This window comes from Taudactylus pleione, unplaced genomic scaffold, assembly GCF_031769625.1.
Source record: "Taudactylus pleione unplaced genomic scaffold, aTauple2 ptg000136l, whole genome shotgun sequence".
NCBI classification, from domain to species: Eukaryota; Metazoa; Chordata; class Amphibia; order Anura; family Myobatrachidae; genus Taudactylus; species Taudactylus pleione.
The window spans coordinates 3542963-3559207 of NW_028284538.1; the positions used below are offsets into that span (position 1 = coordinate 3542963).

At 46.1% G+C, this 16245-nt stretch overlaps 2 protein-coding genes across 2 annotated transcripts in view; both read right to left on the minus strand.

The window, feature by feature from the left end:
• Window positions 1-16245, minus strand: part of LOC148522909 (alpha/beta hydrolase domain-containing protein 17C-like) — a 541817-nt gene that overhangs the window by 458929 nt on the left and 66643 nt on the right. The gene's annotated exons all lie outside the window — the stretch shown is intronic.
• Window positions 1039-12535, minus strand: LOC148522918 (large ribosomal subunit protein uL16m-like). Its single transcript, XM_088473561.1, is given in 4 exon segments — window positions 1039-1662; window positions 9967-10032; window positions 10034-10132; window positions 12502-12535. Coding segments are annotated over 3 exon segments (627 nt in total). The 5' UTR covers window positions 10109-10132; window positions 12502-12535; the 3' UTR covers window positions 1039-1176.

Sequence of the window (16245 nt, forward strand, 5' to 3'; positions counted from 1 at the left end):
ACCCCCTGCTCTAGTCTCTACCATGACACCCCTGCTCTAGTCTCTACCCTGACACCCCTGCTCTAGTCTCTACCCTGACCCTCCTGCTCTATTCTCTACCCTGACCCCCTGCTCTAGTCTCTACCCTGACCCCCCTGCTCTAGTCTCTACCCTGACCCCCCTGCTCTATTCTCTACCCTGACCCCCCTTACTCTCTCCATATTTCTTCTTCACTGCTCCTGCCTTTCCTTCACCAGTCATTCTTCCTCTATCTCTCAGACTTCCACCCTCTTTCCTTCCTGGTTCTCCCCGTTTCCCCTGCCCATTTGTCCATACTCCTGATACCCCCACCCCTGGAAGATGCTTAACGAAATATACCATGATATACCTCGATGTCCTGTGCTCAGGAAGATCTCTGATGATGCCGCGCTGTGAGTTCTGTTGGACCTGCAATGCTGCTGCAATGATTAATGTGGCTTGGCTATAGAGGCAATGATAGGTAGCCCACGGCAGTGCCAAGCTATACCAATAGGGATGCCAATGGCGGGTGCAAACTTTAAAATGCAATAGGGTCCAAGTCAGAGGCACATGCCCCTCTGCCCAGCATGCCCCTGCATGAGCGACGTGCCGGTATTAGAAGCTCCTCAGTTCACATAATCACACACGTGAACTGCGCACAGTGTGGGCGGGTGTGACGTGATGTCATTATGTCACATCGCTCTTTACAAACAGAAAGCTGGGCCCACCAAGCAGCCAGAGTGGACTGCAGGAGGCGGAGCTACTTGGAGCCGCGGCCACGCAACGGCCTTAAGTAGCTTTTTTTAATTTGCAGCCACGATTGTAATGGGTGTTCCGGTGCACACCCAGACCACCCCCTAGTTTCGCCTATGTGTAAGCATATATTTGTTACTATACTTTGCCTCTCTATCCTCTTGAGAAGGGTTTCTAAACTCAAAACGTGTACCTGATGAAGAAATACTACATGTTTAGAATCCAGATGATAACATTGATTTAGAAGTATTTCTTTATTGTCCTGACTGCAGGCAAGGCGTTATAAATAGATACTGGGAGAAAAAAAATTAAATGACCTTAAATGGAAAACAGCAGAGTAAGTTTTTAATTGTTTGACACGTTATAATCTTTGGTTGATAACAGGCTCCATTTTGTCGTAGTTCAATGGCTCAATAAACATTCCTTTCATACACGATTTTTCAAATAGAACCTGCCCCAATATCTGCCCTTGTAATGAAGGTCGTATGGACTAAGATACTTCCGACAACCCATCATATTACGTGTGATCAGTCGCTCAAAAGTCCATGGGTTCTGGTTGTTTTTTATTCGCTCTTCCAGCTCCTCTCTGGCCTGTCTCAGAGATTCCCTACTAACGGCCTGTGCTGGGAACGGAAGCTTCTTGGCCACTTGTGTCAGCATTGGCAGCACGTCCTCGAATTCACAGCGGCCTCCCACTTCTAGGATAAGCTGGTCGGCTTTAACTGGGGTGACGTAATGGTCCACTGCTCCTTTTCCCCCTCCCATACGCTGACCAAGTCCTTTGTGTGTAATGGGTTTGCTGGGGGATTCTATTAGCCAGTTGCTGAAGGTTGTTTTGGGGTCAAATTTGTGATTCAAGGTCAAACGCATCATTTCAAAGTGACCCCAATTTAAGTAACCCCCTCCTAGAGCCTGCATTAAAATGGGAAAAAAAAAAAAATTATGTCAATTTATCATCAAATAGTATGCAGTGTCATTCTGTGACCACAAGAGGTCAGCGCAGTTTATCTCATAGTAAAACTGCTGTTTAGAAACTAAAAATATTATAAGCAGATAATTATTGTAGACATTCTGGGGTAAGCATTATAACACATTTTCCTTTATAACACATTTTAACCCTTCACTGTGTGTCTAATATATATGTACTTCACTTTTTTATTTTCATTCTTTATATGCAGCAGCAGCTGCTCCTATCTCTTTACACTGCACTTTTCTTACTCTGGTGGTGCCCTGGGTAGCTTAGCCTGGACGGTTTTTGGGGGGTCCTGCGCTCTGGATTTGAACCTTAGTATGTTAGGGACCTACCCGAAAGAGGTTACCTGGATATGGTGGGTAGGCCCATAACCTTGGCCATGATTATGCTAAAAACCTCTATTGATTGCAAAATTTTATTGCATTTATATATATTATTGATGATTTGGAGTTGTGCACCTGAGATTTTGTCTGTTTCTGTGCCTGCAATTAGTCTCATCAGGTAGCACCTCCCATTGTATATATAGTAGGGGTGTGCACCGGCCACTTTTCGTGTTTTGGTTTTGGATCTGGATCTTTCTTCGTGTTTTGGATCTGGATTGGTTTTGCCAAAACCACCCTTCCGTGTTTTGGGTTCTGGGTTTTGTGTTTTGGATCTGTATTTTTTTTTAAAAAGCATAAAAACAGCTAAAATCACAGAATTTGTAGGTTTTTCTGCTCCTATGCTATTATTAACCTCAATAACCTTAATTTCCACTCATTTCCAGTCTATTCTGAACACCTCACACCTCACAATAGTGTTTTTATGTCCAAAACGTTGCACCGAGGTAGCTGGATGACTATGCTAAGCGACACGAGTGGGCGGCACAAACACGTGACCCATCTAGGAGTGACACTGCAGTGGCAGACAGGATGGCAGTTTGAAAAACTAGGCCCCAAACTGTACATAATGCAAAGAAAAAAAAGAGGTGCAAGATGGAATTGTCCTTGGGCCCTCCCACCCACCCTTATGTTGTATAAACAGGACATGCACACTTTAACAAACCAATCATTTTAGCGCCAGGGTCTGCCACACAACTGTGGCTGAAATGATTGGTTCGTTTGGGCCCCCACAAAACAAGCTGGCAATTAATGTGTCCCTGCACAAACTGGCTCTACGGAGGCAAGATGTCATCCTCATCCTCCTCATCCACCGATTCCTCACCCTCTTCAGTGTGTACATCCTGATCCTCACAAAGTATTAACTCGTCCCCACTTGAATCCACCACCACAGGTCCCTCTGTACGTTCTGGAGGCTGGTCTCCCTGGAAGAGCTGATAATTCATTTTGATGAACATCATCTTCTCCACATTCTGTGGAAGCAACCTCCTACGCCTTTCGCTGACAAGGTTCCCGGCTGCACTAAACACTCTTTCGGAGAACACACTGGAGGGGGGGCAACTCAGGTAAAATAGAGCCAGTTTGTACAGGGGCCTCCAAATTGCCTCTTTTTCCTGCCAGTACAGGTATGGACTGTCTGACATGCCTACTTGGATGCTGTCACCGATGTAATCCTCCACCATTCTGTCAATGGTGACAGTATCATATGCAGTGACAGTAGACATGTCAGAAATTGTTGCCAGGTCCTTCAGTCCGGACCAGATGTCCAAACTTGGTCCTGCCTGCCCTGCATCACCGCCAGCGGGTTGCTTAGGATACCTAAGTTTTTTCCTGGCAGCCCCAGTTGCGGGAGAAAATGAAGAAGGAGCCGTTGACGTGTCACGTTCCGCTTCAGCTGACAGTGTGTTCACCAGCAGGTCTTTGCACCTCTGCAGGCTTGTGTCGGCCGGAAAGAGAGACACCACATAGGCTTTAAACCTAGGATTGAGCACGGTGGCCAAAATGTAGTGGTCTGATTTCAACAGATTGACCACCCTGGAATCCTGGCAAAGCGAATGAAGGGCTTCATCCACAAGTCCCACATGCCGAGCGGAATCGCTCCGTCTTAGCTCCTCCTTCACTTTCTCCAGCTGCTTCTGCAAAAGCCTGATGAGGGGAATGACCTGACTCAAGCTGGCAGTGTCTGAACTGACTTCACGTGTGGCAAGTTCGAAGGGCTGGAGAACCTTGCACAACACGGAAATCATTCTCCACTGCGCTTGAGTCAGGTGCATACCCCCTCCTTTGCCTATGTCATAGGTGGATGTATAGGCTTGAATGGCCTTTTGCTGCTCCTCCATCCTCTGAAGCATATAGAGGGTTGAGTTCCACCGCGTCACAACCTCTTGCTTCAGGTGATGGCGGGGCAGGTTCAAGAGTGTTTGCTGGCGCTCCAGTCTTCGGCACGCAGTCGCTGAATGGCGAAAGTGGCCAGAAATTTTTCGGGCCACCCAAAGCGTCTCCTGCACGCCCCTGTCGCTTTTCAGAAAATTCTGCACCACCAAGTTTATTGTGTGAGCAAAACATGGGACGTGCTGGAATTTGCCCAGATGTAATGCCCGCACAATATTGGTGGCGTTGTCAGATATCACAAATCCCCAGGAGAGTCTAAGTGGGGTAAGCCACTGGGCGATGATTTCCCTCAGTTTCTCTAAGAGGATGTCGGCGGTGTGCCTCTTACTGAAACCGGTGATACACAGCGTAGCCTGCCTTGTAACGAGCTGGCGTTTCTGAGATGCTGCTACTGGTGACGCTGCTGCTGTTGCTGCGTAAGGTGATACATCTACCCAGTGGGCTGTCACAGTCATATAGTCCTTAGTCTGCCCTGTTCCACTTGTCCACATGTCCGTGGTTAAGTGGACATTGTGTACAACGGCATTTTTCAGGACACTGAGTACACTTTTTCTGACGTTTCTGTACAGTCTCGGTATCGCCTGCCTAGTGAAGTGGAATCTAGACGGGATTTGGAACCGGGGACACACTACCTCCATCAATTGTCTAAATCCCACTGCACTAATGGCGGATACCGGACGCACGTCTAACACCAACATAGCAGTCAAGGCCTCAGTTATACGTTTTGCTTCAGGATGACTGCTGTCGTACTTCATACTCCTCGCTAAGGACTGTTGGAGGGTCAATTGTTTAGTAAAAGTAGTGGTGTTCCTACTTCCTCTCTGGGATGATGAACGACTCCCAGCAGCAGCAACAGCAGCAGCGGCAGCAGTAGGCGTAGCAATGCAGGATCCTCCAGAGGAATCCCGGATAGGAGAGTCAGTCATGCCAGTGACATGGCCTGCAGGACTACTTCCGATCCTGACTAAGGAGGAAATTGACGAGGAGGGAGTTGACGGTGTGGTTTGCAGGCGCTTGGATACAACAGGACAACAGGATTTAGGTGTCCCTGGACTGCTTACGGTCTTAGCCAAAGTTTCTGAACTTGACAGTAACTTTTTATGAACGCGCTACAGGTGCCGTATAAGGGAGGATGTTCCTAGGTGGTTGACGTCCCTACCCCTACTTATTTCACCTTTACATATGGTACATATGGCAAGACAGTTGTTGTCCGGATTTGGATAGAAATATTGCCAGACCAAAGAGGTGGAATGTTTGGTCTTCTGCCCAGGCATGACCGTGATGGGCTTTTTCATCCCACGGACAACAACTGTCTCCCCCGGAGCCTGATTTAAACAAACCACATCACCATCAGAATCCTCCTCGCCAACTTCCTCCTCAGCGCCAGCTACACCAGTATCCTCATCCTGTTGTACTTCAACAGTGACATCTTCAATTTGCATATCAGCAAGTGGACTGTGGGTGCTCCTTTCAGCACTTGCAGGGGGCGTGCAAATGGTGGAAAGAGCCACCTCTTCCCGTCCAGTGCTGGGAAGGTCAGGCATCGCAACCACCACCACACTTGGACTCTCCTTGGGGATTTGTGATATCTACTTAGAAAGCACAGTTCTTCGCTGTGCTTTTGCCAGCTTAACTCTTTTGATTTTTTTAGTGGGAGGAGGGCTTCCATCGTCATGTGAAGCTGAACCACTAGTCATGAACATACTAGGGATCGACCTTAGCCGTTCCTTGCCACTCCGTGTCGTAAATGGCATATTGGCAAGTTTACGTTTCTCTTCAGCTGATTTAAATGTCTTTTTCAAGGTCATTTTCCTGAACTTTGCCATTTGGGATTGTATGTGCCCTCTACTATGACATTGGGCATCGGCCTTGGCAGACGACGTTGATGGCATGTTATCGTCTATGTCATGACTAGTGGCAGCAGCTTCAGCACTAGGAGGAAGTGGTTCTTGATCTTTCTCTATTTTATTTTTATCGGAGAAAGTTTGGTCCTCCATTTATGTTATATCGATTTGATATATACGTGCGGCTAAACACAGAAAATAATTTTTTTTTTGGTTTGGACTGGAGTGTACTTTGTGGGTTACAGCACCCTTTAACGGTCAAGCCAGCCGGCCCTTTACTTATGACACAGGCGCACTCTTGGCACTACTTTGTTGATGCACGTGCGGCTACTGCGCACACAATTCACAAACACAGAAAATAATTTTTTTTTGGTTTGGACTGGAGTGTACTTTCGGGGGTTACAGCACCCTTTAACGGTCAAGCCAGCCGGCCCTTTACTTATGACACAGGCGCACGCTTGGCACTACTTTGTTGATGCACGTGCGGCTACTGCGCACACAATTCACAAACACAGAAAATAATATTTTTTTTGGTTTGGACTGGAGTGTACTTTGGGGGTTACAGCACCCTTTAACGGTCAAGCCAGCCGGCCCTTTACTTATGACACAGGCGCACGCTTGGCACTACTTTGTTGATGCACGTGCGGCTACTGCGCACACAATTCACAAACACAGAAAATAATTTTTTTTTTGGTTTGGACTTGAGTGTACTTTGGGGGTTACAGCACCCTTTAACGGTCAAGCCAGCCGGCCCTTTACTTATGACACAGGCGCACGCTTGGCACTACTTTGTTGATGCACGTGCGGCTACTGCGCACACAATTCACAAACACAGAAAATAATTTTTTTTTGGTTTGGACTGGAGTGTACTTTGGGGGTTACAGCACCCTTTAACGGTCAAGCCAGCCGGCCCTTTACTTATGACACAGGCGCACGCTTGGCACTACTTTGTTGATGCACGTGCGGCTACTGCGCACACAATTCACAAACACAGAAAATAATTTTTTTTTTGGTTTGGACTGGAGTGTACTTTCGGGGTTACAGCACCCTTAACGGTCAAGCCAGCCGGCCCTTTACTTATGACACAGGCGCACGCTTGGCACTACTTTGTTGATGCACGTGCGGCTACTGCGCACACAATTCACAAACACAGAAAATAATTTTTTTTTTGGTTTGGACTGGAGTGTACTTTGGGGGTTACAGCACCCTTTAACGGTCAAGCCAGCCGGCCCTTTACTTATGACACAGGCGCACGCTTGGCACTACTTTGTTGATGCACGTGCGGCTACTGCGCACACAATTCACAAACACAGAAAATAATATTTTTTTTGGTTTGGACTGGAGTGTACTTTGGGGGTTACAGCACCCTTTAACGGTCAAGCCAGCCGGCCCTTTACTTATGACACAGGCGCACGCTTGGCACTACTTTGTTGATGCACGTGCGGCTACTGCGCACACAATTCACAAACACAGAAAATAATTTTTTTTTTGGTTTGGACTGGAGTGTACTTTGGGGGTTACAGCACCCTTTAACGGTCAAGCCAGCCGGCCCTTTACTTATGACACAGGCGCACGCTTGGCACTACTTTGTTGATGCACGTGCGGCTACTGCGCACACAATTCACAAACACAGAAAATAATTTTTTTTTTGGTTTGGACTTGAGTGTACTTTGGGGGTTACAGCACCCTTTAACGGTCAAGCCAGCCGGCCCTTTACTTATGACACAGGCGCACGCTTGGCACTACTTTGTTGATGCACGTGCGGCTACTGCGCACACAATTCACAAACACAGAAAATAATTTTTTTTTGGTTTGGACTGGAGTGTACTTTCGGGGGTTACAGCACCCTTTAACGGTCAAGCCAGCCGGCCCTTTACTTATGACACAGGCGCACGCTTGGCACTACTTTGTTGATGCACGTGCGGCTACTGCGCACACAATTCACAAACACAGAAAATAATTTTTTTTTGGTTTGGACTGGAGTGTACTTTCGGGGGTTACAGCACCCTTTAACGGTCAAGCCAGCCGGCCCTTTACTTATGACACAGGCGCACGCTTGGCACTACTTTGTTGATGCACGTGCGGCTACTGCGCACACAATTCACAAACACAGAAAATATATTATTTTTTTAGCACTTGGGGGGAGCACCCCTGATGGACAGAGCACCCCCTGGACAACACTACAGCACTCCTTTAGGACTGGGACACTGCACAGGACTTTGGAGTGGACACAGCCCCTATGGAGAACTGACTGCACAACACAGTCCAGCCAGCCCCTATGGACTTTGAAGTAGTGGACACAGCCCCTATTAACAACAGCAGCACAGCACAACACAGCCAGCCCCTATGGACTTTGAAGTAGTGGACAACAGCAGCACTACACTACACTACACTACACAGCCCTAACTCCCACCCTCCCTCTTCACTGTCCACAGCCGAGTGAGAAAATGGCGCAGACGCGGGTACCTTATATAGGATCCAAAACCCGCGAGACTCGGAAGGCGGGATGATGACGTTTTGCCTCGATTTCAGATCCGAGTCAGGCGGGAAAAGTCGAGCCTGACTCGGATCGGACTCGGATCGGGGGGGTTCGGATTTCAGAAATCCGAACCCGCTCACCCCTAATATATAGTCAGGTTGTGCAGTCCAGAAATCTTTCCCATATACTCCATTTAATGTGCTTTGTTGCACATCTGAGGGAAAGGAGACGCCCTCATTCTGGACTGGCACTCTTCCTTATTGGTTTAAAAGCATGGACTATGGTAATGTATATGCACACTGTATTAGGCACAATTCTAGGTAAGTCCTACAAATTATAAACTGTAGTGCAATTTTGGTTCATTTTTGGGGCGTGGGTCCCCCTGGATTGCGTTGGTTAATCTGTCTCAGGGCACTGCAGTATAACACATTTTCCTTTATAACACATTTTAACCCTTCACTGTGTGTCTAATATATATGTACTTCACTTTTTTATTTTCATTCTTTATATGCAGCAGCAGCTGCTCCTAACTATCTCTTTACACTGCACTTTTCTTACTATGGTGGTGCCCTGGGGCAGCTTAGCCTGGCCGGTTTTTGGGGGGTCCTGTGCTCTGGATTTGAACCTTAGTATGTTAGGGACCTACCCGAAAGAGGTTATCTGGATATGGTGGGTAGGCCCATAAGCTTGGCCATGATTATGCTAAAAACCTCTATTGATTGCAAAATTTTATTGCATTTATATATATTATTGATGATTTGGAGTTGTGCACCTGAGATTTTGTCTGTAAGTAACAGAGGGCCTGATTCAGAGCCGGACGCTCTGACCAGAGCGCTCGCTCTGAATCAGGGACCTCCTACCTCAACTTGGAGCGGCCTCATGGACGCTCGCATAGCTGTGGGTTACCACCCACAGCTATAGCGAGCGTCCATGATGATGGTCGCGATGGTCTTGACCATTGGGCTTGCGACGAGACCCTGCGGTAGGTACTGATGTCAGTGGGGCCGGACTCAGACGTTCCCATGGGAACGCCTCCGTCTGGCAGCCATGCCCCCGGCACGCCCACCAAAGGGGGTGTGCTGTCACTCAACATCGACAGCACGCCCCCTTTGGTGCGAGACCCTGAGCGACGGATTCCCCGTCGCTCGCCGGGTCTCGTGCATGCGCACGACGAAGCTCCCTCCGTCGTGCGCATGTGCACTTAGGCACCATCGACCCGCTTGCGAGCGTACAGCGCTCGCGAGCGGGTCAGAATCAGGCCCAGAATGCGGATTGCAGGCATTAGCCATTTCCCGGCCGATGTTTTTAAGAAGCAATCATTTAAAAGGCAAACCCAAACTGTTTTGTTTTTTTCTTTTAAATGATTGCTGCTATATACATCGGGAAGTCTCACCTGTAAGTCGACAGTGCCTGTATTGCGCAGGCTATTACATTTCTCCCCGCCCCCCCTGTTTAAAACACTTATATACTCACCTTCCACCAAAGTAACCCCATAATCTACTAAACCCTATTCCCTGTAATGTCAAAAAGTTGAGTTGATATGTTGCATTCCGGTGAGCAAGATATCAGAAGTTTAATCTATAGAATGTATGAAGTTATATTGTTCCTGACACGTGATTACCCTTTTGTGGCATGATGTGATTTTCTTACCAAAATGCCGTACTCTCCCTCCTTGAAGTCCAGTCCCTCTTTTGCAGGACCGCGGATATCTTTTAAAGTTCTTTGGGGTTTTTACTACTTTAACGAGATCAGGAACTTTATTCATGAAACGCAGTTTTGGTTTCTCCTTCATGCTGACCCCTGAAGCAGTACCGGGCTCAGAAAAATAAAAAAATAAAAACAAACACGATTAAACCTGGTGGAACTAGTAGCCTAAAATATTTAATGCACAATTTTTTTTACATAGCAATTATTGAGTTGTTTAATTTAAGTTGAAATAATCGATAATTAATAGCTAGAAGCTGATTGGTTCCTATGGAAAACATCTTCACTTGACCTATTTAGAAGGTTTAACACGTCTCTCACGGTATACAATCGTGAAACCGGCTGCCTTAATACCGACAGCCGGCTTCCCGACTGTCATATCCCGGCGAGGGTGAAATGCTGGGCGTCTAGATGTAGACACCTGTCATTTCCCCGACGCCGGGAGACCGGCGCCCGGCATCCCGATCGAAGGCACTCCCCCCCCGGGGGACTTAGGTTAAGGCAGCGGGGAATTGGGGGATTAGGCACTTAGAGGGGGGATTAGGGTTAGGCACTTGGGGGGGAGGTTAGGGTTAGGCACCCCTAAGGAGGGTTAGGTTAGTTTAAACTTACCTTGGCGACGATCGGGATTTCCAGCGCTGTCGGGCTTTCCGCTGCCGGGAACTCTGCTTTTGTCGGCCAGGCGGTGATTCCGTCTCTCACACGGCTTAATACAACAGCAGAACAAGAGTGTAACTGCACATGCCGTTCTTAGGACCCAGGGGGAGCTTAAAGCTGGGTACACACTATCCGATCCGTCTTAAGTTACGATATATCGTTCTGACACAGATTGGAGAGCTATATTGTATAGATCGCATAGTTTTTCGCCCCGATCACGCGTGCCCTTGGGTCTATCATCGCAGCACAGCAAATGGGACAATTTGATGAATGATGCAATGCTGCTGAATGAGAGGGACATACATATACACACATATATACAGAGTTATTACAATTAAAATAAGACAGAAGAGGTCTGGAGAGCTTAGTTTTCGTCAGGGAAACAACCGAAACGTTGAAGCTAACTAAGGTCACTAGACCTCTTCTTAACCAACATATTTTGTGGGCGTACACTATCTATATATGACACTCAATGTGAAGTACTCTCCACATCTGATAAGTAGCTTGCCAGGGTGTTTCTCCAATTTATTGGTAATAATACAAATGTAAATGGATGACAGTCAGGGACCAACACATCACAATAAATCACAGTCACAGCAGTTTAAATCCAACGTTTCATATCTAGAATACATTTCTCCAGTCATTATAGACATGAAACGTTAGATTTAAACTGCTGTGACTGTGATTTACTATGTTGAGTTAGCCTTGGAGTGAAAGAGTGCTCTATATCTAATCCCACATGACCGCAATCAGTCAAGGTGCATGTCTGCTATTAGATTTTTGTGCTTTTGAACCTGCTAGATACAGATAATACCACTCCACGTAATAAGAAGTGGGTAAGTAATTCAGGTGGAGAGGAGAAGTGGACACTAATTGTGACTTTGTTACCACAGCTAGGAAATTTGTCAAGATATCAGCCTAGCATTCCCGCTAGGCTGTTTTAGCGGGGCACCACACCCTGCCCGATTTCTAAAGGGCAGAATGCGCCCTGCCCCTCTTAGAGGCGCCCCGTTAAATCAGTCTGCTGGTGCCGTCCACTGTGCCCAGCGGGTGGAGAACACAGCGGTGCAGCGATCACCATCGGTCTATTCACTGAGATATGAGCACTTGGGGCAGCCTGCAGGGCCGGCTCTGGGGGTGTTCGACCTGAGCGGTCACACAGGGGCACCACCCATAGAGGGCACACCCCTCCCCAACATCCCGTTTTCAGTGGGACACTACTGTCCCGCTGTTCCACCCACGGCATCCATTCAGTGACGGCAGAGGGTTGGGGGAAGTCCAGCTAGTGATTCTCCCCCCAGCCTGCCGTTATTTGGAGGCGGACACGCCTCCTAATAACGTCACACATGGGGCGTGGCCTATGGTAATTAGGTCATGCCCCCATTCTCAGTCACACGCGGCTTCGCTGCACACAAATATAGGGCGTGCTGGAGGGGGCCGGCACAGGGTGCTCCAATCCCTGGAGCTAAACCCTGGCAGCCTTACATGTCCGTAAGTGCCAGGCATGCCCCCAAAAGTTGTGAAAAGGGGGTGCGTCTTAGATACACACTCCTTTTTTTTATTGTGGCTATGCCACTTTTAGGGTGCGCGCAGGAGTGCCTCTTTCAAGGTCCGCTACCCTGCCCAGCGCCGAACCTAGTATGCCTCCATAGTCTAATTACCATCACCCACACAGCGACAATATTAAGATGTTTTAAAGGTAAACACCAGTCAAATAAGGCTTAAAAGCATCTCTCCTAAGTAGCAGCCAGTCATTCTGAGCCTTGCAGGCTGTGTAACATTCAAAACAAAACGCTAAATAGCGCCTATTGAGACCCCAAATACCTTCAGTAGAGCTAATCGGGGGTACCCATAGTGAACCCCCATGTCACAGCATCTTTTGGGGGGTGTCAGGCTGATTTCCCCAAAAAATTCAAAACTTTTCTCTTTATTGCGTTTTGCCGGGTCCCGTTTTCACCGTTCTGGAACTAAATACGGAGGGACGCTCGCGATAAGTTTTCGCCGGCAAAATCTCCGATGACGGAAAAGTCTGGCCTCTAAATTTTCTCCAGACTCCAAATACAGAAAATACCATCAGGGACAAAAGAGAGGAGAGGCTAGTATACAGGATGACAGTCTCTACTTAGGAAGCCATTTTGACACAGTACGCGCCGTAGACTTTAGGTAAAATTGATCTACAAGCAAATGGCCGCTGCCCTGCACTTATGTACAGTACACCGGAGACACAGCTCTCAAATAGCAGCTTTGCAAATTCTATGTCTTGTGACCACAAGTGAGCGCTGCGCACGTGTTCCCCATGCCCACAAGCAGCTGGTGAAGCACATAGATAGGAAGATGGCCGGTAGTCCCCACCTGTCAGCAGAACGCGGCGGAGCCCCGCCCCTCAGACGACTCCATTGCGGCAGCAGCGCCATCACAGAGCTGAAGAAAGGAAGCAGTGGACGAAGGACCTTTTCGAAGTCAGGTGGTGGGCCGAGCTGTGGGCGGAGCCAAACGCAGTGGCGTCGTGCACGGGAGTCGGGTCTCGGGCGGGAGTCTCATGATGAGCCTCGTGTCGCAGTTTGTTAGTTCTATTCTCAGGAGCTTAGAATGGCTGCTGAGCTCCACACTCTCTCCCTGTCATCCGCAGTGGCATACCTATATAAAATAAATATATGCAATGTAATAATAAAAACTGCAGGCTATACAGATTTAATCTTCCAGCAAACCAGGCACAGACCTTTACATATACTGACACCTCTTAGTTAGGCCACATATATAGTATGTGTATAATTTGTTATAGACACTAGGTATACCCCATATATAACTGGGGGCAAAGGGCATGTTGTGAATATCGTGTTTGTTATGAAATGCAGGAATAATATATTTATAGATGTGGACAATCATAGGAATAATACACAACATTTGGTGCAAATAAATAGTAAAGATATAACAGCAGAAATACACAGTGGTTCTCTATTGGTTGCAATAATACATTATTAATAAGACACACTATGGAGCATTAACCTGTATAGATAATACAGTATAATAATTTTCAACTATGTTTATTGGCTCATCTGCAATAACAGTTCACGTTCATCTTAACAGTTCAGGTTGATCTCTCTCTCGTTATTCCGAATATCGTGAGCTAGTTATTCCTAACCCGATCAGGGCTCTCTCACAAGATAGCACAGATTCTTCCCATAATCCTTAGCCAGGATGACACATTTTTGCCTAGGGCACCAAATTGGCTAGGGCCGGCTTTGACTTCACATAAGGCATCTTTTATCCTATCCGCCGATATCTTAAAATATCCTTAACGGAGCCCCCTTCAAAAATGAGTAATCTCGGATATAGGAGTGCAAAATTACGGTTATTCCTGATCAACTTGCTGCAAATCACAAATTTTTTTGTTATCCCTGATCAACTTGCTGGAAATCACAAATTTACGGTTATCCCGGATCAAAGTGCTGCAAATCATCAAAAATTACTTCCTCGCTCTGTTGACTTCTGACGAATAATCCTGAAACAGATGTGGCTTGTGAACTTCCCACTGTAAGGATTTCTTTTGACGGGAAGCCACCCATATAATTTCCTTATGCAGATAATTTAGGTATCGGAATATTGTAACTCTGGATCTGGTATTGGTGTCATCTTCAGCTGGACCTAATCAGGGCGCACATTCAAATACCATATCTCTAATTTTTCTTCCACTTCTAGCAAGGTGTAAGTAAGGATTGACTAAGAAAAGATGTAGCGCTGGCCCTTTAAGTGACTCTGGGAGGCCAACATTTTTCCTCCTTGATTGGTTTTCAAGGTCATCCAATTTGTTAGACATGGAATAAATCAATTTTTGCACCTCAGTTGTGTAGGATTTAAAATTTTGCACATCATGAAAAACTGCACCCAGCTGTGCCTCAGCCTGAGAAAACTCTGCGTGTGAGCTGAGATAAATGTCCCTTTAACTCGGTCATAGTATGCTTAAAAGTATCAGTCTACTCTTTAAACATAGGGGCAATGGTTTATTTAATTGCTCTCACCATATCTTGATAAGAGTCCTGTGCAGTGAGAGGCAGGAGTCTGATCCGGCTGCATGTTTGTGTCGGAACGCCGGGGATGGGGCGGCCACTATCTTGGTTTTAGGAGAACCTGGTTTGGAGCTCCGGCGCTGTTTATTTCTCGGCTTGGGAGAAAAGTATCTCCATGCAATGCTCCCAGACTCCTCAAGTCCCTCCAGCCAGGTAGACCGTTAAACGGTGTAACGGGGGCGCCGCCTGCAGCACTTTCCTCGGAGCCGCGCTAAGCCGCAGCTTCTCTCATTCATGCTGGAACCGGATGTTGAGCCTTATTTATTTTTAAAGTTTTTGAAGAAAAGAAAAAATCTGCAGATTTTAAAATTAACTTCAATAACCTACTGGTTCCCGATAGAAATACTGTCTGGAATAATCTATGTAAGTGTGATTTGTAATATAAACAAATCTGATGACTTTTAGACAGGAGTAGATATATGAATATAAGTTCGACAGTGTCTAGCTAGACAGTCAATAGGTCAACACTTATGGTATTTGTTAATTAGTGTTAAGGAAGGAGAATAAATAAAGGGTAGGGGGACAAACGCTGAATTAGATGCCCGGTCACTAGATAGGTGATGGACCAGTGACCAGATCGCAGTTTCTTTTTTCTAACACATTTTTATTATATTTTCAGAAAAGAAAGAAATATATAACATAGTAAATCACAATAATTGAAAAGAACAGACTTATACATCCATACAAAAATGGGATAAACCCCACTAAACCCCACACAGACATAACAAAGCTAATATAAAATAGACTTACAAGACAATTATTATACAGTTCAAGACAATTGTCTGTATAAATACCATTCGGTAGTCTCGAATAATTTCAATATGGATGCTTGTTTATGTGAGTCAAGCTTATCAATAAAGAAACTCCATATTCTATAAAACTTAACAACCCCCTTCTCAATATTGGGTAAAGTTGCTTGTCTATCATAGTGCATTACTTGTAAAAGTAAACATTTAACCGAGCTTAAGAAAGGGGGAGTTTCACTGTCCAATTTTGCATTATGATCTTTTTTTGCTACCGCTACAATGCTAGTAAGCAGAGGAAGCAATGCCTTTTTATGCGGGCCTAGAAACCAATTGTCGAAGTTAGAACATAAAGCCAATGGATCTGCACATAATCGCAGAGAGAACAGGTCATTTATAAAAAATATTACTTTGCCCCAAAATTTACATATCTTTTCACATTGTCATAGATTATGAAAAATTGTAGCAGTAGTAAAATGGCACTTGGGACATTGACCTGTCTCTTCAGCAACCATATGCCTCCTCTGGGCCTGTGAAATATAAATTCGATTTAATATCTTAACATGGGTTTCTTGTAAAGAAACAGAAGAAAGGTAACGGAGTGTAGAGTTATAATATTTTAGGAGAGGTTCCTGATTATCTAAAGAAGGAATTAAATATTTCCAACTATTCACTGTAGTTGACCAAAAAGAGGTTGTACTAAGAGGGAAGTGAGCCATCTAGTTTTTTTAATTTAAAGTAGCAAACGAGAGAAGTAA